The sequence below is a fragment of the Nyctereutes procyonoides genome, unplaced genomic scaffold, assembly GCF_905146905.1.
Source record: "Nyctereutes procyonoides isolate TBG_1078 unplaced genomic scaffold, NYPRO_anot_genome, whole genome shotgun sequence".
In the NCBI taxonomy this organism is placed as follows: Eukaryota; Metazoa; Chordata; class Mammalia; order Carnivora; family Canidae; genus Nyctereutes; species Nyctereutes procyonoides.
Window position 1 is genome coordinate 1,307,453 of NW_026575133.1, and position 26,047 is coordinate 1,333,499.

Consider the following 26,047-nt stretch of genomic DNA (forward strand, 5'->3'; position numbering starts at 1 on the left):
GCCTTTGTTGTAACTTGAATCTGATTGCAACACTAAACTCAGACGCTCAGCCTTCTTGTCATGGTCTGTAGCGTGTGGTCTGCTTCCTCCCCTAAAGTAACCACACAAGGAATGGCAAACATATATCCAAAGATGAAGAAGCCGAAATCTTTCCAAAAGGATGCCTTCATACTCAAGGTGAGAGAGAACAGGAAGAAGCACTACGTCTACAGAAGGCAAATTCACAGTTTTCTAGATTCTGGATTTGTGTCACATAAAGTGGAGGGATTCTTCCCTCTTCTACTTTCTTCTCCCCCCCCCCCACCCCTATCTCCTCCTAGGTGGGATGGGGTAAAGAGGATAAAGCAAACTGCCTCCGCTGCTTTGCCCCATTACCTGGATATCACACAACAGGTATTTTTTGAGTCCCAGTGACACGCTCTGTGCTGGATGTGTTTGCCTCCATGTTCTCTAATTTCATCCTCGTAAGTCAACAAGGTGGTCCACATTTATCTCACCTTACAAAACTAAGACCCAACATGTCTGAGTTGGGAACTGAAGAGCCAGGATGTGAACCCTGGGCTCTCAGACCCCAAGTCCTGTGTCCCACTATACCCTGATTCTCTGTGCTTGTGTGGTACTTGAAGGACACATCAGAGTAGCTGGAGGGGTCACTGATCAGGAAGGAGGTCATCTCAGGAAGTACTTTGTAGCTGGCACCAAGGTTGCTCTGGGTACCTACCATTGCTCCTAACACCTTTTTAGGGGTGGATACTTCCAACTTTAACTCTTATTTCCGTACGTCAAGTGTTGAGAGAATACCCGCTGGTTATTTCTGTAACTGTAGCCAACCCCTCTCCCCATCCTGTAAATTGTTAAACACTCTCTGTACATATTTAGAGATTTCCCTTCTGAGTGAGTCAAAGGAAAATGTTTCCCATTTTTAGTTGGGTATCTTACCTCTTTTTATTTCCTTTTTGTTCTTGTAACTTGCATCACATGTTTTCCCTTCTATTTCTAATTTCCATGCCCAGAGCAGGCCTCTGTCTTTGTGCTGATATTTTTGGGAACAAAGCTAGCTTCCACATAGGCATATTCCCTCTGAATCTCCCAAAGCCAGTTTCTGTCATCACCTGAGTATCTTTCTCTACGGGTATGCAGTAGTTTGTTCTGGTGCTTCTCAGATGCTTTGAGGATATACGGCTTTCCTGAATACTGATTTTATTTTATTTTATTTATTCATTTATTCATTCATTCATAAGGATTTTTTTAAAAATTTATTGAGAGAGAGAGAGAGAGAGAGAGAGAGAGAGAGGCGCGCAGAGACACAGACAAAGGGAGAAGCAGGCTCCATGCAGGGAGCCTGATGTGGGACTGGATCCCGGGTCTCCAGGATCACACCCCAGGCTGCAGGCGGCACCAAACCGCTGCACCACCGGAGCTGCCCTGATTTTATTGTTGATTGTGCTTCCTTCCCTTTAGAACCCAAACAAATACTACAAAAGTTTTGTCACTATTCTCATCTCATCATGAGAGTAGAATAGGCTGGGGGCTCTTGACCTAGGGGGCGCAGACTCCTGGGAAGCTCTCAGATGGACTCAGGAGTGGATCTCCTGAAACTTGATGCAAAATTGGGTGTGTGCTACCCTTGTTGTCGTCCCCAAACTACTGGCCTAGAGTCCTCAGCTGACCTCAGATTCTCAAAGGTTCTGTGATCCAGAAAAGGCTATGAGTCACTGGAGTAGATGATCTGCAAAGATTCTTTTTAATTCAGATATTCTATGAGATCTCCCATGCCAATTTTAGGAACTCTTAAAAACCAAGGCTGGATGCCAGTCAGCAAACAGTGCCTCTCTCTTGGGAAAGCTCAGTAAGTTGATGATGATGCTAATGACTGAGATTTGTAAGATGATCTTCCCCTTCACTGTCCTGATCACCCTAAATCTTCTTGGCCAAAATGATGCCCAACAGAATCCAAGAATTCTTTTTTTTTTTTTTTTTAAATCCAAGGATTCTGTTGATAATTCTGAACTCTTGGGCATTTTGTATGTGTTTTTGTCCTATTACACTCCCCAAACCAAGGGGAAAACTTTTCATTTTTCTGTTGTGAAGGCCTAAAGGTCTTCAGTAAACCCCTTACTTAAAATTTTGTATTTGTCCTTTTTTTTTTCCTGTTATTCATATGGGATTTTTAGCTAATCATAGAACACCAATGCTAAAAAGACCGTTAATTCCCTTGTCTACATCTTTTGTTTATGGATGAGAAAGCTCCCAGAGAAGGGAAGTGATTCATCCAAAGACACATGGCAGGCCAACAGCAGAGCTGGGCCAGAGCCTGGGGTCCTGACTTCCAACACAGTGCTCTCCCCACTATATCGTGGTTCCTCTAAACATCCCCTGTACATTATTCATGCCTTCCACTGTCTAAAGAATACCCACTGAAACACATGAGCAACTGACCCAATGTCGTTTCAGTTTGGGAGTCTACAAAGGAGTGAAAAGCCAGACCTTTTCACAAGTGTTCATACATCTGCAGAGAGTTGGAGGTAGCCAGGGTGGGTCTGGACAGGTAATGAAGGGGGAAGGAAACAGCTATGCAGGGACTTAGCACCGAACAGGGATGTCTGACAAGTGATTCACCAGGGGCACGTGACTGTGAGGAAGGGGACTGGTCAGTGTTAGGAGAGGCTGGTGAGTGTCTACGTGCCGTACCAAGAAGCCCTTCCCAGCTCTGCTCCCAGATTCTCCCCTTCTACCCACCTGTGGACACCCTAAGCCTCACCCAAAGCTCATGATTCCCCACACTCCCTTTCGCGTTCCCACCTGTGGGTCTTGGCTGGGTTACTGGTTTGCCTTAAATGATACCCTCATGCTGTTCGATTAGAAATCTCCCTGTGCTTTAAGCCCCATGTCAAATGTTACATTTCTTTTTTTTTTTTTTTTTTTACATTTCTTACAAAGTCTACCAGACTGCCATCTTCTATGTCACTTATTATTTCTCTTCATCTTGAACTTCCAGAGTGAACTATTGGACTCTGTCTGCATTATAATTATTTGTGAATATATCGTATCCCCTCCCCCCACAATGGAGAGCATACATAGCTTTAATTGGGATCACTTTTTAATTTTTTTTTTCACTCAACCAATATTTATGAGTACCTTCCATATATCAGGGGTCATGGTCCCTGACCTTAGGATGCTAACACTCTAATGGCCACACAGACAAGCAGAGGTAAGAAGACAATAGAGCTGAGAAGTGCTCCCACCTGCCCCCAAGTCAGGTGCAGGGGACATGGAAGCACAAAGTTGGAGTACTTAATCCAGTCCTGCAGGGGCAGGGGGAAGCTGGCAGGAGAGGCTTCCCGGAAGAAGTAACATCTAAGTGGAGAAGTGAAGGACAGGTGGGAATGATCCAAGGCAAACCAGCAGGGAGGTTCTGGAAGGTGCAGCTGGCTTGCTGTCTAAATAGCCAGATCACATGACACCCATGTTAGCATGGAAGAATGATCATAGCATTTCAGAATGTCTTTTCATTTACTCAGCTAAATTCCCTCTACCTACTGGTCGTTCAACCTAGCTTCCTAACAGCTAAAATTGAACTTCAGTTCGCCACAGCAAGGAGAAGGGTGACTGGCAGGCTTCCTGATCAGACACGCTGGTTTGGAATGTATTTGCCCAAATACGTGATACAGCCTGAGGCCACGGCAAGCTGACAGGCCACCAAAGAACAGCTGTCCCTGTAGTCCTTCCCGTCATTATTAGCTCCGTCATTCAAGGGGCAGGGGGCTTCTGCAGGTCCCCCTTTTGTGAGTGGCTGGCTCCTATTCCCAGTCACAGGAGGGGAAAGTAAAGGGCTTGGGCGGGAGACATGGGGCAGGGGTCCCTTCCACACAACCTTCCAGCTCTCACCAGGGAGCAAGACCAGGGCCAGGGCTAGGCACACCCACAGAGAAAGGGCTGGCGCTGGGAGAGCAGCAGGAAGGGAGGGGACAGGAAGTGGTACACTTGAGTTCTGGAGGCCCACCAAGAAAGGAAAACCAATTTTGAACAGGCCTGTCTTTCCATGTTGCCGGCTACCTCCCCCCACTGCCCCTCCATCCTCTGTTAGGAAGTGGAAAGTATATACCTCTAAGCTCGCCCGGAGCTCCGGGCCTATGCGCACTTCCTGTACACGCTGGGTCCTGGAATCAGGCTGTGCTGATGACTCATGGCTGATGATAACGAGGTCTCCAGGCACTGTGGGCTGACTTAGAATGGTTACGGAACTGGTTCCGTGTCAGAGACATTGAATTCTTTTCAACTAGCCCCTTCACCATCTCTCTACAACCAACTCTTCTTTGCTTAACTGGACACATTCTTTTCTTCTGGGACCAGGCAAGGCCTTCCCCAGGTTCTGCTATTGCCCCTCGGCCCCACGCTCAGAGCTGGGAAACCATCTACTTTATGGAGCCTTCCCATATGCCAGGCACCACACTTACCTCTTTTAATCCTTACAATTACCCGATGAAGGAGAGACAGACCGCTTTCACTCCACTCCTACTTTGCACATAAAAAACCATGGCTCGCAGTCTGATTACTTATCACTATCCCACACTGCTCTTCCTGTGGGGAGCAACCTTCTGCTCCCAACCATTAGGCTGGAGCTGGATGTCTGACCTCGTCTGTGTCTCTAGCTTCTGTGGCCCTGTGGCCTTCAGCAAATCTCTGATACTGCAGTCATACTGCTGCTGTGTCTGTGTTCCAGCGAGAAGGCACTGACCCTGGTAACCCTGCCCTGATACAGAGTGGTGTCTACAGGTCTCAAATAAATATCTGCCAAGTGGCTAAATGAAACTTTAGAGAAAAACTAAGGTTGTGGGTCTGAGGATCAAGTATAGTCTACTGTGGGCATTGTACACGGTAAATGACAAATGAGACTTCTTCAAGAATTCCATCTGACACTAAAGGCATTCTAGAATGTTTTCAGTGCCAGAAGCAGTTCTAGATCACCCAAAATGGAGAGCTTCCAAAGTGCTGACCACGTTCTGTTCCCAGTGCCTGCCCTTGGCAGTTCATACACATGGAACTGTGGATTCGTGGAATCCTCTCAACCACACCGTGAGGCAGGTTATCATCTCTGTTTTACAGATGAGGCTCAGAGAGGGGAAGTAGCTCTCTGTATAGATGGTAAGAGGTGAACAGGCACTCAACCCTAGCTACTTTGGAGAAGCTGCCCAAAGTCTTTGACTTTAGGGGTATTAAACAGCATAGCCAAAATTAGAATCATGCTCTAATTGCCAAGTTCATCCTCATCCCCATCCCCAGTTTTTCAGCCTTCAAAACACCCTAAGGCCACTTGGGTCCTTGAGATCTTGGTAGCTGACCTAGAGAGAAAATGGGAGAGTTACCCAAAAACCTGGTGTGCCCATTCAAGGACTCTATACCTGCCAGGGCCCCAGCACGGGGCCTGCATGCACCTCCTTAGGACCAAAATGCATTTGTTCATCAGTGAACAAAAGCCCTGTGCTCCCACACGAACACGAGACAGGACAAAGACCTGACAGCCGAACACTGGCAGAGCGCCATGGGTTACGGAAACAAAGTGCATCTCACACAAAACCAAGCCACACGGAGCCAGACTGAAGCCTGGTGTTCTCAGCTGTGTTAGAGCAAATGGATGAAAGTCTCCAAGGCATGAATGGGCATGAGGAAGGCCTTCCTTCCCATGGGGCTTTTGCACTAGGCCAGGAGGCACCCAAAGTGGGAGCGACTCCAGAATCCCCTCCAGAGGCCAGAGTGCAGACTGTCATTTGCCTCCAACTGTCCCCAGCCTGACACCTCAACCGAGGACCCCTCCGTTCCCTCCTGGGTAATATTTCTGCCCCCAAGACAAGCAAAGGGCTCTCACCGGCATCCACTGGGCCGTGGTAGATGGGCCACGGGCAAGACATTCAGCCCACCCTGCCAACTGAGATGCCAAGGCACACGTGGTCATGCTGCAGGCCTACCTGGCTCACAGCACTCCGAGTGGCCCTCCTCTCAGCCTGCTCGCCACCTCTATGCAGCTCTGTCTGCTCAGCCTCCCTTCCCGGAAAAGGGCTACCCAGGGGCTTGCTGGGCCGGCTCTCCTCGGGGGTGTGGAGATCTGGGAGTCTCTGTTCCGTGCTCAGGCACCTGACCACGTCTGAAGGTCTCAAGCAGCTCTTCTTAGAGATCTTGGGTGCTCCGGGCCATCTCTCACCTGCCTCCCGCTCTGCTCTCCTGTCACACTGTCCGCGCTCTTCTCGCCTCGGCTGCCGCTTACCCTGGCTGCTAAAGGCGTTGCTGAGCTCCGAGATGACCCTATCAGAGCTCCCCGGCAGCAGCTGCGAGAAGCTATCCTGGCGGACACCCGGGGGTGGCACGTGGACACCACTGTCCCCGTTGACATGAAGGGAGGCCGGGGCACCAGGCGCCAAGGAGGAGGCTTTGTGTGGGGGAGGCAGGGCCAGTGGGGAAGCCATGGAGCGAGGGACGGAACGGTCTGGCCAGCTTGAATGGGGAAGGCTGAGAGAGAGAGAGGAACCGGGCCTCGCCCACGAGGCGAGGTGGTCAGTGTCACAGACAGAAGTCTCCGGCAGTGGAGGCAGAGGTGGCGTCAGAGCCAGAGGTCGCCTGCCTGGAACCCCAACAGTCAGGGAGATCCACTCAGAGGTGACAGCGTGCATCTCGGGGGACAGGGCTCGGTGGGGATGGGGCAGAGATGAGGGGGCTGGCATGAAGAGCTTGCTGTGACTGGCAAACTTAAAAAGAAAAGGAGAGAGAGGAAAACAAAGAAAGAAGCAAAAGGTACAAGTGTCAGCATAAAGAAGAAAAGAGGAAAATAATCACAAGGGATGTACAAAAAGAGGAATGGAATGCAAAGGACGAGGACACTCTGGTGCCCCAAAAATGAAATCGTTTGGTTAGATTGGAGAGAAAGTGGGATGTGGGTGCATGTGTGTGGGTGCATGGTGTGTGCAGGTGGTAAAGGAGGGGTGAAGCAGGGGTCTGGAGATGGGAGAAAGGGGCGCATCAGGGAGGTTACAGATGGCACCGGCCCGGTTTGCAGAATCACACTTTCAGAGGGATCATTCAAAGCTTTCTACCCCACCTCACCCAACCACTTCTGCAACCGAAGAAGCCCTGACCAGCAACCACAAAGGGAAAAAAGGTGCCCTGCCACTGCCCTGCCCCTTTTTTGGGCTTTTATTTTCTCTAGAGTTCTCAGCAAAGAGCCTTCCAGAGAGGGGTACGAGCAGTGGAGTCCTCTTGTTTTAGAGTTGTACTTGGCTACAGTGAAGCAAAAAATCTCGCTGAGTTCCTCTTCTTACTACAAAGCAGAATGACCTGCACCGACCCCACGCCCTCTCTCCATGAGATCTCACAAGACGGATCTCGCTGTGTAGGAAGCCCTGAGCTAGCCCGTCTAATGCTTTCTGCCAAGAACCATCCCTGGGGTCAGTGATGCGCAGGTGGAAGAGGGAGGAAATAATGAAAGGATGGCAGAAAAGAGGCACCATCCAAGTGTCATCCTGGGTCCAGGTCCTGCTCTCACTCCTCTGGCCATTCTCCCTACAACTTACCAGGGTGGTATGCTTAGTGTCCTTCACAGGAAATCACCCCACCATACCTCTTCTGAACCCAACGTCCTAATTCTTTCTTGGCTTTGGGGATAAGTTTGGAAAAATTTGTATTTTTTAAAACAAGTTTGTTCATAATTAATGTTTAGGGATGCAAACATCTTAGGAACATCTTAGTATGCCTATAAGTCTACTTCCTTTTGGCCCAGTGTAGATGGAGATGCTATACCTTTCTTCATAGTCTGGTTCTTGCTTGCAAAGAATACTCCAGATGTGGTCTATAAGTGTGAGGATGAGAACATGACATTCTCTCAATCTTTGCCTTCTGCAGGCCAGCCTTGACTAATGAGATGATGAAGAGAACCACACTGGGTCATTGTATGTTTGGGACCCTGGTGGTCCCCAGACAACCAGCTTCACCCAAGGTAGGATGCTCCCACACAGAGTGTTGGACCAACTGATAAAGTCTCATTTCTTTTGCCCTAATCATCTTATCCCCAGAACAATCACCTTAAGCTCTTTCTTTTCCCAAAGATAATAGTTCTCCCTCCCAAATTCTCAAAAAATGTCATTTGTACACATGAAAACAAACCCTGGTGTGTATATTCTGCACTACTGCAGATGGTTCTTAACCACAGTGCTGAAGAAGCACCCAGAGGGGCTGTGTGCCATCAGCACTGTGGATTTGTCGTGAGGAGCATGAAAACTGGTGTCGAGAAGCTTAGGTACCTGTGGGCTCGCGGTGGCACTACGACTTGGGGAGGAGAGAGGCAAGTCAATGTAATCCACGGGGTTTTTCACCAGTGGCCGCTTGATTACGTCCACATAGGTGATAGGGAAGATGCCTTGTCGGGATGTCCCTGGGATCCTCCCTTCATACCAGTTCTCGTCCACTTGTCGGAGCAGTGTGATCCTCTCACCCTACAAGACATGGGAGACAAGAGTCCTTGATCCCTCGTGCTTTGGCATGTCTGAGGGCCTTACCTCACCCTATGCTATCCTTCATTATTTATCACGTTTGTTCAGAAAAACCTTCTTTGCTAGACCCGGATAAGATTAGTATTGCTGAGATGGAGATGCTAACAGCAGGAGAGCTACCTGGAAGCTGGGAAGTCAAGCTTAGTCTTTAAATATTGCAGCACAGGAGTAAGTCAGATTCATCCCCCCCAAGCTAACAGCCAAGGGTAGGGTTTTTGCCTCATCCATCACAAAACTGATTTCCAATTTCGCTAAAGCAAAGGTTTTGAGGGTTATCGTTTTTTCTTCCTTTTTAGAACTTTATCTTTTCTGCTATAAAAATGTTAAAACACAAACATTAAGCAGAAAACAAATACTACCCATAAGGTTGTCACTCGGGGTAACCACAGTTAAGATTTTGATGTGTGTATTTCCTAGATTGAATTCTGGGCAAGTGAATTAGACTTGCACATTTTTTTTTCTTATGAAAACTGAGTATGCACTGCATCCCCCTTTTCCAACCTTCTTTTTCATACTTTATAATGTAGAGTGAACTTCCTTCTTTGTCAAGAAATAGAATTCTACATTTTTAATGCTATTGCAGCAACAGCGTCATGGCCCACTGCAGGCTATTCTATTGTACACACATCTAATGACTTAATTCCTGGTCTCCTGATAGTGGGCACTGAGGGTACTTCCAGGGCTTCTCTCTTCCATCAGGTAGTTCATTTTTTTCTAAGGCAGGTGTTCATTTCCCTAAATCCTCACTAAAATTAGTGACTAATAACTTTAGCAAGCCAGAGAGTTTTGACACGAGAAGAGAGCGTCTGGTCCCACGGAAGAATGGCATCCCTGCACACCTGACTAGTATGCAAAACGAGCACGGTGAGCTACTTGTGGGCAATGATGAGAACTCTGGCAAGGCCTGTTCGCTGAGTACTGACTGGATGCCATGCGCCATGCTGTGGGGTTCACAGATGTGGTTTCACTTAATCTCTTAATACAGCTCTAGGGGAAGGCCATTTGTCTTCTTTTTACATATGAGCAAACAGTGGTTTGGAAAAATTCTTTAACTCCCCAAAAGCTGCATGGTTGATAACCTGTGACTTTTGCCTCCAAAGTTTTTCAAACTTCTCCTGTCATCAAAGGACTTGCTCTTTTCCAGTAGGCCATATTAATATGTCATAAAACCTAGTCACGAACACTTATCACATCTTTGGATGCTCAATAAATGTTGGCTGAAGAGGTCTGAGACTCCAGAAATACTGCCTCTAGTCAGTGAACTTAATGTAATTAAACCCTGACTAAGCCTAGGGTTTATTTTTTAAATATCTCACCTCGGAAGATTCTCCACTTGCCTGTAATGCAATCCTCAGTGGGGCACATCTCGTAGGCCCTCCAACAGTGCCACCAGACTAGTACATCGTGGTAATGCCACTTCCCCACAACAACAGGGCCATCCAATGGAGCCCCAGGGGCCAGGAAGAGAGGGTGCTTACCTTTCTGAAGGACATTTCTACTTGCGTATCACCATTAAAATTGAACTTGGCAACAGCTTCTCCATAATCCAACACCTGCACCGGAGCCAACTTCTTGGGCTGAGCCTTCTCAGCAGGAGGAAGGAGCTGAGGAAGGGCGAGAGGCAGAAAAGGCAAAGAGAAGGAAGTGAGGGGATGAGAGGAAGGGAGGCTACGAGACCCAGGCTCTTGGGACATGAGTGGTGCTTCGGGCGTGAGCGGGCTGTCCCATGGGAACAGGAGGAGCTACAGTACCTCGATGTAGGTGCGCGGGAAGATGCCCACCCGGCCGTGGTGCTCGCCTTCGTACCAGTTCTGATCAATCTGCTTGTAGATGTAAACGATGTCCCCCTTCTGCAGTGGAAGCTCCCTGTCAAAAGAGGGTGGAGGCATTTTAGCAGAGCTTTCAAAATGGGTAAGTTGAAGACACTCCATTTTTTGGCGAAAGGAGACTCGGAGTGAGGTCAGAGGGGACAAATGATAGGAGAGAGGGCTCCATGTTTGGAAGTGTGGAGCCCGCTCTTCAGGAAGTTACATCTCCTTTGGCATCTTTCCAGTCTTCTGTGGGACGGATGTTAACTTTCAAAGGGACTCCCCACTCCAAAGTGCTCACAGGCCTTATGGGTTTGTTGGGGTTTTCTCAATGTATTTTTTTGTGAATGCTGTCTGCTGCCAGAATGTTAATGCAACACATAACAATGCACCCAGCAGACTCAGCTGATGTCCAGGGAACGATGACAAATGTTTCCTTGTGGATACTTTCACTGCCTTCACTACCCTCCTTCTATGCCCTCTTTGAAATTACCCTCAAATTACTTGTGATATACTGACATCCTTATATTGTTCCATCTGCCAGCCAGCCATCCACCCTCCACCCTCCACATCACCCTGCATCCATCCATTTATCTACATCATGTAGTCAAAAGGCTCTAAAATCAGGCAGATCTGGGCTTAAAGGCCAGGTATAACATTTACTAGCTCTGAGATGTCGGGTGAGATACTTGATCTCTCTGAGATACTTTATCTGAATATAAGAGCTAACTCAAAGTTGTTGAAAAAAATTTAACAAACTGCAAGTAAAACACCTAGCACAAACAAAACAAAACAAAACAAAACAAAACAAAACAAAACAAACACCTAGCACAGTGTCTGTGATTAGAGGGTTAGTACTCAGTAAGTGTTAATTCATTACATCCCCCTCAACATGGGAAAGGAACCTTGGAAAGAAAAATGGATTTTCCTTAAAATATTCTTCACGTATTTTTGCAGCTTTTCCATCTCCTTCCATCCCTTTGTTTGCCTTAATAATGATGCTGTTAACCTCTAACCAGGGCTCCTTTTTTAAAAAAGAAAGATTAAAAAGATAAATTATAAGCAAAATAGAAACTTAAAAGGAAGATAACAATTGTACCTTGAAAAGTTTTTTGAATTTAAAAAAACAAACAAACAAAAAAAGACCTAGGGGCGTCGGGGTGGTTCAGTCGATTAAGTGGCTGCCTTGGGCTCAGGTCATGATCCCAGGGTCCTGGGACTGAGCCCAGCTTTGGGCTCCCTGTTCAGCGGGGAGCCTACTTCTCCCTCTCCCTCTCCGCCATTCCCCTTGCTTGTGTGTGCACACATTCTTTCTCTTTCTCAAATAAGTAAAATTATTTAAAAAAAACTGACCTAGATCTTTTCAATTTGCATCAAACCAACAGCATGGAAAGAAAAGCTCCACTGCAATTTGGAGGGGATGTGCCTACTTTGCAGCGTGCCAGGAAGTCCCACGGTTATGTGCGGGATGCTGGCTAAACAATGGGGGCACATCTGGAAGACTTTACACAAAGTCAGCACTGTTCTAAGTGCAAGAACAAGGCAGCCTTTGTGGGTCTCACACTGGTAGCCAAGATTCTAAGCCTGAGGAGGCCCATGAAGGGGATCTGGGGCATGTGTCTCTGTAAGAATATCTTTGGCCAGTTTTTTGCTATAGTTCTCCTTGGGGGTGTTCTGAATTCCCTCCTCTCTTTACCCCCCAACCATGGGCACATGGATGTGCAGGGCCCTCAGCATATCCACCTCTGCTACAGATTTGTACGCTCCCCACTCTGCCACACTAAGTGACTTGCAGCTGTAGAGGCAGGTGGGAGTGTCACAGCCCCACTGGTAAGTAAGCAAGGAGGACAGCTTGTGGGGGTGCTGAGAGGTCTGCAGTCATGGCCAAAGGAGATGTGCCATAGGGTGCTTGGGGCTGCCATCCTTCCTGCACTGTGGACCTCATACCCATCTCCCAGAGAACCACATGTTAAGGTCTGGTGGTAACAGGGTTCGAGAACCAATATGATATACTTCAGATTTTTCTGGAGTGTCACCATGTATATTACCATGGTAGAGGCTCAGAGAAGTCCTGCAGGTTAAGAAACCTGTTTAACTTTGTTGACTCCAGTGTTCCTACAGAACACTATTTTGAGTAACACACTATAGAGAAAGTAGAACCCAGTGATTAAAGGTTTTTAGAAGACTCAAGTCAATGGATCTGTCATTTACTCTTTTTAAAAAAAAGTTTTATTAACTTTTCTGGGAGGGAGCAAGGGATAATAATAGCACCGAGTTAGGAGGAAGGACTCTTCTCTCCAGCATTAGCACTATTTTATTTATTTATTTTTTTAGAGACAGAGAGAAAGTGCTGGGTAGGAGGGGCAGAGGGAGAGGGAAAGAGAGAATCTTAAGCAGGCTCCACATCCAGTGCGGAGCCTGATATGCTTGATCTCATGACCCTGAGATCGTGACTGAGCTGAAATCAAGAGTTGGACTCTTAACTGACTGAGCCACCCAGGCACCCCTCATTAGCACTATTGATAAATGGTGACAATTCCCTCTCAATCGGCCTTCTCCCCTCTTATATCTGACAAAGTTGCTCTAAGAAGAAAATTGATCTAAGACTTTTTAATGAAACCCACATAAATATATTATCATCACAATACCATTCAATGATTCTGTGGACCTCTCTTAATTCAAAGAAAAAAAGGGGAAAGGGAAAAGGTACTGCTTGATTAGGCTAAAAATTAATTTATGTAACTCTGTTATCTTCTCTCTGGTTAAAAAGAAGGGGTAGGGGGAGATGCTGACTTTTGCTACATTATGCAAAATGTTTTATAAATATTACCTCAGCTGCCCTGCAAGGTGGCATTTTTATGTCCATTTTACAAATGAGGAAATTTGAGGTGGAGGTTGGTGACTTGTTCGTAGTCACAGTCACAACTCCAACACAGGACTTCTTAATGCTAGAGCCCATCGTTCCAGCACACTAGGCTGCAGCCTCTTGTTAGTTGATGAGCTAAGAGACTGGAGTGATTATAAACAAATCCAACATGCCAGACTTGTGCCAACGTCTGGAGATTGTTGCCTGGTCACTCATTTTGTGTTAGAGGAGATCAGAATTATGGGTGAGTTGCCTCATCATGGCATTTCTCAGTGTCCAATGAATGGAGAGCTTCTCCTCTCATCATCAAGAATGGAGAGGTAGGGCTTCTCCTCATCAGGGCAATGGGATGGCTGATTATTGCTACCAACAGAAATTCATGGTCCACTTTAATCCATAATTAGATAGGAAGTGAGCAGGTTCCTTGTAGAACCCAGTCTTTGGTAGCTTTTCCAAATTTCATTCCATGGAAGAGAAAGGTTTCCTGGTTATCTAAATTTAGATAACACTGGGTTAAACAAGCTAATCAAGTTTCTTCATTGAAAGCCTTCTAGAGCCATTACAATGCCAATAGCAAAGTCTCTCTGGGGAGAAAGGGGCATGCGGAAGTATAGACATAGCATGCAGTGGTTCCTAGGATGGAAGACTCTTTTTGAGAAATGTTTTACAGAGCTAGCCTCTTGAGGAACATACTGGTTTCCTGTGGGTTCCCACAAATTTTGAATGTCATAAGATGTTGTAGCAAAACTGATAAAGTTATCATCCTAGATCCTGGATCTAGTTCCTTCCATAGAAAGAGTGGATCAGATCAAGCCACCACTTCATCAAGCAAACTGAGTCCCTGTATAGGAGGTGGCAGGGTGGCACAGTGGTAGGAGCCCAGACTCTGGCACCAGGCTGCCCAGGTTTGAATCCCCTGCCTCTATCTCTGACCAGCTTGGGCAAGTTTCTTAACCCCATAGCCTCTTGGTTTCCCCATTAGTGTGAGGCAGATAATAACAGCACCAACCCCAGAGGGTTCTGGTGAGAGCTGAATTGGTTACCATATGTAAGTAACTTGAATGGTGCTTGGCATGTAGCAAACTCTATAAATTACTGTTTTGAATCATTGTTTTTCTCCATCTCTTCACAAGCGAGCTGTGCTTCAAAGAGGCAGTTAAAAACAAAACAAAACAAATTGGTGGTACTTACTTTAGGGTCTGAGCTTTAAAGTCAAACTTGGCTCTAGCAGGTCTCATCTAAACACAGGAAACAGTGACAATTTAAAACCACAATTTATGTACAATGAAAAGGACACATTTTCATAAGCTTCTAGAAAGCAAAGCAGAAAAATTCACTCTAACTAGTTCATTCTGGTGTAGAAATCTGGGCAAAATTCCACTTATCTGATCTCAGCAGAACATTAGATGAATGTTTGATCAACTATGTCATGCATGAGAATATCCCTAAGGAGGGCCAGATTTAGGGAGGAGATGCTTTGAGAAGTCCCAAAGCTGAAGGGCTGGCTCCCCAATGCTGATCATGGATATTAAAAACAATGTGTGCATGTGCACACGCACACACGCACACGCACACACACCAGTCAGCCAGAAAGTTCTCAGACATGCCTACTTTGGGGGGACATCTTCTGTTCGACTGACTTAATTATGATCCGCAAGTGGATGAAACCCCAATTCACCTCTCACGTCATCTTTGACTCCATATAATTTCTCATGGTCTATGAGATATCGCAAAAGCCAAAGTGAGCCCTGACTTCCTTCTCTTTCTCTAAAGCTTCCCTTCCTTTGGGGCAGCTCTCTCTTTCTGGACTCCAGGCCTGGAAGTCCTTCTCAGACTCCAGCTACTCAAGTCTGTCACTAAGTCATGCCAACCCTCCCTCTAGAACCCTCCACAAGCACACTCAAGTCTGACTTCGAGCTCCCACACACACAAAGCCTCCTTTGACTTCATGTTCTCTTCACTTTCATCTACTATTACTCAGGAGCACAAATAACATTCCTCAAATACTTCCGTCCATCACTTCCTTGCTTTGAAGTTGGCAGAGGCTCTCAAGTATCCCTCAGATCAAATTTCAATTCCTGACGTGGGTTAAGGTCTTTGAGTGATTTCTCCCCAATTTCACACACTTCCTCTTCAACATTAGAGGACAAAATGGAGCGGGGGGGGGGGGGGGGGGATGAGACTCAGTGAGAGAAGAGTGGTATTTAAAAGCTCCATCAAGCTTAGTTTTAGGTCCTAAACCTCTCAGTGATATGTCCCCTTTTTGCAGGCTCCTCAAGCTGGGATCTTGTAGGGATTTTCTTAAGGGTGGTGAATTCCCCACAGGAATTTATTTTTACATTTTCATGTTGATGTTTTGTCTCCATCTGTCTCTCTCTCTATATATAAATGTAAATAAAAAAAGAATGGATGTGGAATTAGTGATAAATGACAAGTTCACAAGAGAAAGACAGATAACCAACATTGTGAGGACAAAAATTTCACAGTAATTAAAAAAAAAAAGGGACGTCTGGGTGGCTCAGTGGTTGAGCTCTGCCTTCAGCCCAGGGCCTGATCCTGGAGTCCCAGGATCGAGTCCCACATCAGGCTCCCTGCATGGAGCCTGCTTCTCTCTCTGCCTCTCATGAATAAATATTAAAAAAAGATAAATAAAAATTTTTAAAAAATTTTAAAAAGTGGTGGTTACCCAAGGACAGCCAGCTGTAGAGCTGTGGGAACTTTACAAAATGTATACCAAACAGCATCATATTCCCACTTTGAGTGGCAACTGAGTTTAGTCAAAAGGATATCACCTACTGGCTAAATTAGTTAAGTTTTACACAAATCAACTACTTAATTTGTAAATTGGCTTAGGCCCATACTGGGGATTGGTGAAAACAATTGTTTTTTCCATTAAACATAATTCATACGTTACTCAAAGCTAAGAAACACTGATTCCATGGCACTGTTGAGACAATGAGTCATCGTTGTCTGTGCAAAGCAGCATCTCCCTCTTTCCCTGCCCATGTCACCCGTGGCTCCAGTAGAGACAAAGATCATGAGGGTGCCCTCCCCCACTAGTTTCCCAGCTTCCCGAGGGCACAGGCTGGGCCCTAATTTCCATGTCTGCACAGGGTCTTGCACAGAATTAGTGGTCACCACATTCTACTCAGTAGGGGTGATGTGCATCTGGGCCTTGGTGGTTCCTGTTTTCCCATGTCTGTCATTCAGCATCTAGGGCAGTGATTCTCCAAGTGTGGTCTCTAAACTGGCATCATCAACATCGCCTGGAAACTAATTAGAAATGCAATCCTTGGGTGCCACCCCAGAATTACAACATTTGTGGATGTGGCCCAGCAATCTGTATTTTAACAAGTCCCTGGCAGATCCTGATGAGTGCTCAGGTTTGAGAATCACAGCTCTGGAAAGGAGGTGGGATGGGTCAGGCAGTTTGCCTGCTTTTCTCCAAGGCTGTTCTACCCCAGTGGCATTTCTGTGTGCACGTGTCACCTATACATGTAACTATGCAGCCCTATGGTGCCCTGCATGTTCTCTTCTTTTCTATCACTTGCAAGCGGGCAGGTGTGTGAACAAGGATAATCTATCACCAGAGGCTTTGGAATAGGGTGGTTTGGAGGAGCTGGGATGCTGAGGGCTGTCTTTCCCTTGCATCTGAGTAACACCTGCTAACTTCTTCCTTATTACTTTTTTCTTTTTTCCCCTCCATCACCTTAGTGTCCTTCCCCTTCTTCCTTGCTTTTCTTTCATTCTGGTTCTCCTTTGTCAAAGAAACCTTCCATTTCTTTAAAAACAAAATAAAAACCAAACCATTTGATGAATAGCCAGTGCCTCTGTCACTCAGAAGGCAGAAGCATGAATACTAATCTATCACCTTGAAACATTATAAAGCTGTATAATGCTTTGGTGTCACTCCCCTAGTTCCCTGCCTCCCAAGCCCCAGACATGCACACATCCCCAAAAGGAGCTAACCCTTAGGGGACCAGTTGGGGTCACATGGCAAAACATACTCTGACACAAGCAGCAGCATTTGGGCAGCATAAGAATTTCAACACGGCCTTTGGGACAGGAGGCCAAGGCCTGGATAAAATCACTTCAAAGGTTTGTGCTTTCTTTGCGCCTTTTATAATATTAAGCTTTGTAATCTCGGCTAAGAAATGTCAAAATGAAGGGAACAAATGAAATGTCTCTCAAAGAGCTCTCTTACCCTCCATGGACTTATCCTAACTGCAAAACTCCTTGAGTTTCAAAATTCTTCAGTGAGTCTTCAGTACTACTAAACACCTTATTCAATGAATTCATCCAATACCAAGTGGCAATATTATTCTCTGACATTTCGGGACCTGGGTAAATGGCGTAAACAACGCACTGCTTGCTAACTTTTATAATGAGATTCACAAAACTGTTTCTTCAAAGAATTATCTTGTAACTGCCCACACTATAGGTACTAACACACATGGACTAAGGTATAAGGTTTCTAGGCAGAATGCACAGGCAACATGGTGTCATGATAAAATGCAGGATGTAGAGGACTGACTGGATTCATGAAGGCAGCCGATGCTCTCAAAGCATGCATGGGGGGGGGGGCGGTGCGCCAGCAGATTCGGTCCCACAGCCAGGCATGCTTGAACATACAGAGCACAGGACATAATGTGACTCATGTCCATGACCAGCCACAGAAGAGCCAAAGCAAGCCTACGGGAAGCCAGGATGACAGATGCCGTTCGGAGAACTAATTTGGCCTACGGAAGGCAATGCTGAGGGGAGGCAGATATTGCTTTGGGTCAAGCAGCAGATTGAGGCAACCAAAACAGACCTCTGACCCAGATTTCCTTTTGGCCGTATCGTCTATATTGAGGAGGTCCCCAAAGCGCTCATTAGTGATAAACTGATGGTGCGTCGGAATGACGCCCGTGTGGCGACGAGCTGCAATATCGGCCTCTTCTTGCTCACGCTTAAGTCGTCTCTGGTCCGCTAAAAGTTTCTGCCATGAAATTGCATAAAATGGGCAGTGAATCATCTGGTCCAGGGTACTGGAAAACTGCCAACAGAACAACTAAGGAAAAAGGTGCTGGGTGAAGAGAGAGGAAACACTAAGGGTCAGGTGTAGGAGGGGCTTTCTGGCCACAACTACCACATCTCCTGTGTAGCCACACCCCACGTGCTCTACGGAGGAGGGAGACAGCACTGCGCACGGGATACTTGGGGATGTCACTGGGGGACGCGGAGGAGGGATGAATTCCAGTCACACTGTCTGGAAAACTATCCCCTGGCTCAGCCAAAGCCTCCAGCCCCCCATATATGGCCATGAAGTCCAGGCCCTCTGGTGGGGGGCTATATCCAGGGCATCCACAAACATGTTGGGCTGAAGGTGGGAGGCTGGGATTGCCCACCTCACCTCGCTTAGGCAGTGTTGAGCTCCCAGTGTGTTCCCATGGTGGGGCCAGGGCTGGCCAATTCCTCCCACCCAAATCTGGGTTCTTACTATGCAGGATCCATGGCAACTAGGTCATTTTTTTGCGCTTCCTAGGTCTGTTACTCTAATATGTTCCAGAGAGTAGAGATGCCCATTTCAGAAACTATGGTACCCTTCCTCCGAGGCTGGCCAACCCCTCCTCTGGGCACAATGTCTAGGAGGCCTTAGTTAGTATACGCATCAAAGGCTGCCTATGTGACGGAGAGACAACATCAATTACTTTCTTACTGGACTTTTTATGTAACTCTTTCTTCATTCGGTGAAATGAGGCTGACTTTAAAGGAGTAATGTAGAATATATATATAAAAGATGAACTCGGAATAATAACACCTCAGTTTAGAAGAAATATGCTCTCCCAAAGTAAGGAAATAGTCACCTACTTCCATTTCTAAAGGCTTTCTCAATAATTAAACAATGTTGCATTTTACCAAATGTCCTCATTTCCTATTGAAGTGACCCTATGGAACAGAATTTTAATGTGTTTTTTAATTCTATATCAATCATACATTCCTGGGATTAACATTCCTTGAAGAAAAGCAATAATTAGGACTGGTAATTCTTAGCATTTTCAGTAAGGCATTAGTCTTCTTCCAGCAGGCAGTTAAATGCTTCAAGTGACACCCAGCCTCAAAGGATAGTGGGCCTGATTTTTTCCATTTTTCTCCAGGGGCTACAAATACTCAAGAAACAACTTAATCAGGAGCACTTGGGTGGCTCAGTTGGTTAAGCTTCTGTCTTCCGCTCAGCTCATGATCCCAGGGTCCTGGGATGGACCCCCGTGTCAGGCTCCCTGCTCAGTGGTGAGTCTGTTTCTGCTTCTCCCTCTCCCTCTGCCCTGCCTGCATCGGCTTGCACTTTCTCTCTAGTTTGCTCTCTTTCAAGTAAACAAATAAAATCTTACAAAAAAAAAAAAAACAAAAAAAAACAAAAACCAACTTCTCAAATGGCTGTGGGATGCCCAGTGCTCGGATAAGTTGTTGTAAAGATTAAATGAGAAAAGACATGAGAAAGTGCTTTGCAAAGCCCAGTGCCATGAAAAGGGCACTGGCCCATGAATCTGGAGCCCTGGTTTCTAACTGTGCCTCTGGTGTCAGTTAACTTGCTGCGTGACCTTGGGCAAGTCACTACCCCACTGGAGTCCTTTCCTGGCTAAAACAAGGGGCTTGGCCAGAGAACTACTAGTGTCCCTTCCAGGACTGACACGTACTCACTTTCTGAAATGCCACCATCGTCAATATTAGTAACAAAGCATTCGCAAAGAAAAATGTCAGGACTGACACTTCCTTAGCTGGAAGTGTGAGCTGTTTCTGTAGCAGGGGGATGGACTGATGTTTGAGGCAGCCATGCCCCTGGCGCTCGGGCCATGGGTACAGAAGATCAGGGACAGCAAATGGGAGTGGAGATCCCAACCCAGTTCTTGAATTGGACCTCAGCAAATCCATTGTTCCCACAGTTTAACCATGGAAGCTAAATACCATGAATAAAGACACAATGTTTTTAAGAATCTGTGAGCCAGTGTTATTCAAGGAACAGGCTTCCCACCTTGTGAAAGCACCTTGTAACATAGTAATTGTTAAACCAACTAAGTAAAACCTGCCTCCTGTGTGGTAGGCATGATCCTATCACAAAGGCTTCCATGCTGGATACTCCTATTTATACTAATGACATGGAATGTCACCTTCTTTTACCTTACATTGGTGGGAACCTTGTATCTCAGTGACAGTGACTAGAACTGAAACGGTCTGTGGCCTGATGGATACTCACTGGGAGTTTGTTGCCTCATTATTACCAGTAAGTCTGCACATCACTTGCTTCCTTATTCTCTCCCTGGACAGATACAGTCTTAATGAAGACTGTATTATGCCTGGAGAGGGGGAAAGCTATGGTCTTTCTGCCTCAGTAGCAAGGACTATCATCATCCAGACCCACTCAGGGTCAGCCTTTATGCTAAGTCCTTAAGGAAAATCCATCTCAACCCTGAAAGCACTCAACAAAACAGAACATAGGAAGGGGGCTTCAGACTTGACAGGGCAAGAGACAGAGTTGTGTACACACAGGCACGCTCTCCTCCTGCCATGAGGTTCAACGCAATTCTTCTACCTTCCTAACTTGATACAGGAAAACTGGTCATTGGAGCTGGTTTAATCTATAGGACCCTTTCTCCTAAAATGCAAAATCCAGAAAGCATTCCTCAAAACACCACTTTATCACAGCAGAAGCTTGTGATTTTGCCCAGGGAACTGATCCGCAGAACTGTCTCTCCTGAAATCTCAGGAGAATGTGCTCCTTCCCCAGCCTGGTCAGTGATTTCACTGCAGTGTAGACATTTCAGCAGCTGCTAGAAGAGGTGCATGTCCTCAGGTCCTTGGGGGTTTCCCAACATCTAAGGGGGTATCTCTTCTTCTGAGTTAAAGGCAACTTCTTCAAATTGTTTTATAATGTATCATGCAGTGGTCATTAGTTATTATTTTTCAGTTTCCTTTCTCTTGCTGTACCCTCCCCAATAGGAATTGTGCTTTGTGCCAACAGGAGAGTGGGAAATACTGGGGAAATATGTGGGTGGGTTTCCCTAGAGAATAATAAGGCCGGGGTTGGGGAGGGGATGAGCGAATAGAGCCAACTCGGAGTCCCCTCACATGGCACTGAATGCAGTGGTGAACCCTCCCCTCCACCCCCAGCCCCTACCCGGCCAGTAGGACTTCGCACTGAGAATCTACTGCCTGTGGGGAAATCGGTCCTCCTTTTTGGACTGGTGGAACAACTGAGCTTATGCCACATAAAAAGCCATTTGTGAAAATGCTTTGCTTCCCGTTGCTAGGTCATGTCACCTCTCTGACAGATGTCTAGAATGTTTGTTTCCTTCGTATTTTTCTCTAAGAGCTAAAAGATTTTAAAGATGGCATTTACCTCTTTATCATCATGACGCCTCCGAATAAATTCTTCTGTGGATTCCAAATAATCGGCAGGTATAAAGTGTCTTGGTGATTCTGAATCTTCAAAATAATAAAGTAGAATTAAAACACGCAAAGATTTAGTGGGAAAACAGATTGGGAGAAGATTTCACCCTGCATCCGTTAGACATGTTTTTATAGTTCATGGATTATTGCTCAATAATCAAATTCCGAAGAAGAACCAATCCCCCCCGCCCCCGCTTTTGGATTTACTTATAAAGCCAGTTTAATACAAAGAAAACTAATTGGAAGGCATAAAGTGAGCAGAGAGAGGACCTTCTTTGAAAAGTGTCCCTACTAAGAGGCGTGCAGGATCTTACAGGGACACACCGTACACTCACACACACGCACAGGGCCACCGAAAGAGGCTGCCTCTCAAAAAACCACAGGGTGACTGAGGATTGGTGTGAATTCCATGGGGTTCAAGAATTCAAATGGACAAATTTCTCAGATGAGCTAAACGGCCAATTTTTCTTTCGAAACAGAGTTTGGTGGTTAGTCTGAATGACATGGGGGGCTTCGTTTTTAAAGAAGTGCAGCCACTACGAGCCATGATTAATTGCCAAGCAAAACAAACAGAAAACAAAGGACAGACCAGAAAATGAGCACCACGGGGACAGGGGAAGAAGGGACAGAGCAAGCAGAGTAGAGAGACGGGGGAGGTGAGACTGGGCAAATACACAAATGCCACCTCCGAGGGACGTTCCCAGTTCACTTTGTGGGTTGTTGTTCCTGTCCAGGCCAGGGTCTGAGTACGGCATGGAGTTGCCATTATGACAGGCCCTCAGGCAGTCCTCTGGGACTGCGGGTCTCCCCTGAGGGGGCTCCGAGATCCGGCTCAGCCTCGCCATGGTGTGTCGGGAAGACAGGCGTTTGGGAACCGAGGGCTTCCCCCCAGAGGGGGTCTCGTCCTGACGGGGCTGGCTGGGGAGGTCTGGCTTCTGGCCTGCCGGGGGGGCTGAGAAGTCACCAGGGGGAGGCTGCCGGGGGTGGTACTGGAGGGGCTTTTTCAACCGGAAAGGGAGGGGGCTCATTAGGTAGATGTTCCTGAGCAGGGTGCTCCTGTCCCCCCTGAGATCTGGGCGCCAGTCAGGCTGTCTGGGCGTCTGCTGCTGCTCGTGCTTCCGGATGGTGGTGAAGCGGGTGTACGAGGCCGGGCAGGTGCCCTTGCACTTGGTGAGGCGGTGCTTGGGAAAGTCTCCGTGGACGCTGCTGCTGCTTCCCTCTCTGCTGTCGCTGGAGACGTTTGAACAGTGGTCGAGATCGTCAGAGCAGGCAGAGAGGGGCTCAGAAGGCATGAGGCCCCTGAAGCCCAAGGTGGGTTCGGCCACGTTGCTACACGTCCGGGAGGCATAGAGCCCCCCGGGGTTCAACCCGTCCATCTCCCGGGGCCGGAGCTTGGTTGACTCCAGGAGGGACTCGGCCGAGCGGGCTGAGGTCAGGCCACTCTGGGACAGCACCGGCGTGGGGGACTTGCTCAGCCTCCCGGACAGGTCCAGGGACGGCATGGACCGGGACCGCTGAATCAGCTGCTCAAAAGCGGTGATGCGGGAGGAGACGGTGTGCTTGGGGATGTGCTCCGAGCCCTCCTGGCTGGGGCCCAGTTCGCCCCTGGCCAATGCCAGGCTGCTCCTTTCAAAGTGGGAGGCAAGATCTCGCACGCTGGAGGAGGAAATGGAGCCCAGGAAGAGGCCAGCACGGTTGATCTGGTGCATGTCCCGGTAGAACATGGTGAACTGCATCCCGGCCTTTCTGGAGAGAGGGCAGGGCCTCCTGGCGCTGGTGCCGCACTCCTGCAGGCTCACGGTGCTGCTCGACTTGCTGTCCCAATCCCTCCGGGAGCGCGTGAGCAGGTTCTCGATGCTCCCCCCAACTCGGAGGGGGAGACCTCTTTTGGAATCATTCAAAGACAGTGAAACACAAAGGTTCTCACAGCTTTGAGCCTTTTCTGCCGGCAATAAGATACTCTTCTGTTCCTGCAAAAGAGCGCTGGGAGCAGAGAGCCTGGGTTTGAATTTGGAGGGAAGGATTTCCGAAATGCAGGCTTTGGCAGCGGACAGGGGTTTCTTGTGCTTACACATGGGGCCTAATGCACTGCTAGCGCTAATGGTTCGGCTAGGAACTGAAGATGAAGAAATCAAGTGAGCATTCCCACCTTTACGATCCACTGGAAAGCATGCAGAATAAAATAAACAGACCCATTAGGTTAAAGCTGAAAGCTGCTTTAAAAAAAAAGAAAAAAAAAAAAGGAGAGGTCACATGCTTATTTATCATAAGGGTTTTTTTTTTTTTCTTATGTGTGTGTTGTTTTAATTTCCAGTCGCTGTCCGGAAGCAAAATAATCTGTGCTGCAAAGCAGGTGTAAAGATGCAACGAAAAATGGCCACCCTGCTAGAGTTATGAAAGGCTAAGTAAGGCTCAGCTAAGTTCTAAGAGAAGGGAATCAGAACAAAAAAGAGAGAGATGCTTTAGGGAGAGCAAGGTTGGGGTTCAAAGGAAGGGAAAATACTACCAGAAAGAAAAATGGCCGGTGAACACTGGGGGAAGGGGCTCAGAGGCCTGGAAACGGACCCACACAAGGCAAAGGATATCCCAGTAGCTGGAAGTCACCCGCTACTGACACCCCGACACGGGCTTGGACGGGCGAGAGGCATCCGGACCACTATGTGGCTGGGCCAGAGCCCCGCAGGCTTCACCCAGTTACCTTTCATGGAGGCTGAGCTGGAGGGTCGCTTGAGCCCACTCAGGCCCTGGAGAGGGATGTCTCCACCTTCCAAGACGCTTTTATAAATCTGCCTCTCGTTCTCCAGACTAGCAAGATCCCCAGGAGCCCCATCTGATTCCCTCTTCACTGCATGGAAGTTGGAAGAATATAGACTAAAGACAATGTAATTTTAAAATAGAAAAGAGAGGAAAAAAAAAAGAATGGGACTTAGAATTTTTGACATTTTTCTAAAAAGCATGTTACCACCTGAGGACAAGCAGCACATTCTCTGGCACCCTAGGCAAGCACTGCCCTTTCTAAAGGGCATTCTTACCTAAGATAGAGTTCTTCAGACAAGATGTCTAGCCAAGGGTGGCCCTCAATGTTCAGGAATCTGCCCAGAACAGCAAAGTGCTAATTGAGATGACTGCATGTGGGCTTCCAGAGAGTAACTCTGAGAAACTTCACCTGGGGAGGAGGGGCGGGGGTGGCTGCTGGGGGCCCAGTGGCTACATACAAGATGGTGCAGCCCAGGACATGAGTGGAGCCTCTGACGTGTCACCAGAGTTGGTGACTTCAAGTTCATCACTTGGATTATCTTGCTGGATTATTCTTCACAAGCACTTTGGCTGACGTCAATGATTTTCCTGGGTCTCCAGGAAAGTCAGCCACCAAGTGAAAGGGGAATCTGGGATTGTATACACTGTTAGCATCGCAGCCACATTCTCCATCAGCTTCTTTCAAAATTTGTAGTCAGAGCCTTATGACATGCAATAGGAGCATAAACTATTGCTCACTTACATCTTTCATATATTTTTACATTGTTGAAATTCTAGGTATTTTTGCAAGTTACCACAAATCCTTTTAGGAATGAGGTAGGGCACAGAAAAAATGAAGAGCGCTTACTCACTGTGCCCCTCCCTTCTCCTGATCCCAGTTTTCTTTGCCCTCGCCCACGGACACATGGAGACACACAGAATACACACTCACTCAGATGTGTGAATGGCCCCCTTCCCACAGAAGTACTCAGGCTTCTGCTTGGCTGCTTTTCAGTCCTATGGAATTCAGCTGACTGGTGTCAATATTGTTTTTTTTTTTTTTTTTAACTCTGAAGATGTAAAGAGCTTGATGGAATTTCTCTGTCCCAGCATTTTATGATGAACATTATCAAGTGTATAGAAAAGCTTAAGGAATTATAATAGTGAAGCCTCACATATCCTGGACCCCTAGATTCTACACAGAACTAGGCTGCATTTGCTGTATCGCACATCCATCTCTTTCCCTCTACCCATCCATCAGTGATGCAATTATTCTTAATTTCACACAACCTCTCAGTCCCTGTGGTCACAGATAATGGCAACAACGACTCTATCCAAATTGGTGAGATGTCCTATGTGGGAGGCTTGACAATCCTTCTCTCTTTAATCCTCACAAACAATCCTTTTCCCATTTCTGGACAAGGAAAGGAGGCACCAGGAGATCCAGGCACTTGCCGAAGCAGGTCTGTGGAATGGCAGGGCTAGAACCAGAGCCGAGTCATAGGGCACTGCACAGCTGCCCCGACAACAGTTTTAAATAGAACATTTCCCGGGATCCCTGGGTGGCGCAGCGGTTTGGCGCCTGCCTTTGGCCCAGGGCGCGATCCTGGAGACCCGGGATCGAATCCCACGTCGGGCTCCCGGTACATGGAGCCTGCTTCTCCCTCTGC

At 47.1% G+C, this 26,047-nt stretch overlaps 1 protein-coding gene across 37 annotated transcripts in view; it reads right to left on the minus strand.

Moving 5' to 3' along the window:
• The window catches only part of SORBS1 (sorbin and SH3 domain containing 1), a 228,200-nt gene that overhangs the window by 15,713 nt on the left and 186,440 nt on the right, over positions 1-26,047 (minus strand). For 18 of the 37 annotated variants that reach the window (XM_055346043.1, XM_055346055.1, XM_055346050.1 and 15 more), the window contains 7 exons: positions 24,340-24,512; positions 21,592-21,677; positions 18,025-18,192; positions 14,403-14,449; positions 10,289-10,403; positions 10,016-10,141; positions 8,289-8,480 (listed from right to left, as the gene is read on the minus strand). In XM_055346043.1, the coding sequence (XP_055202018.1) occupies positions 8,289-8,480; positions 10,016-10,141; positions 10,289-10,403; positions 14,403-14,449; positions 18,025-18,192; positions 21,592-21,677; positions 24,340-24,512 (907 nt within the window). Of the gene's footprint in view, positions 1-5,966; positions 6,741-8,288; positions 8,481-10,015; positions 10,142-10,288; positions 10,404-14,402; positions 14,450-18,024; positions 18,193-21,591; positions 21,678-22,326; positions 23,803-24,339; positions 24,513-26,047 lie in introns of all 37 variants that reach the window. The other 19 variants (XM_055346028.1, XM_055346026.1, XM_055346027.1 and 16 more) reach the window with 3 other exon arrangements.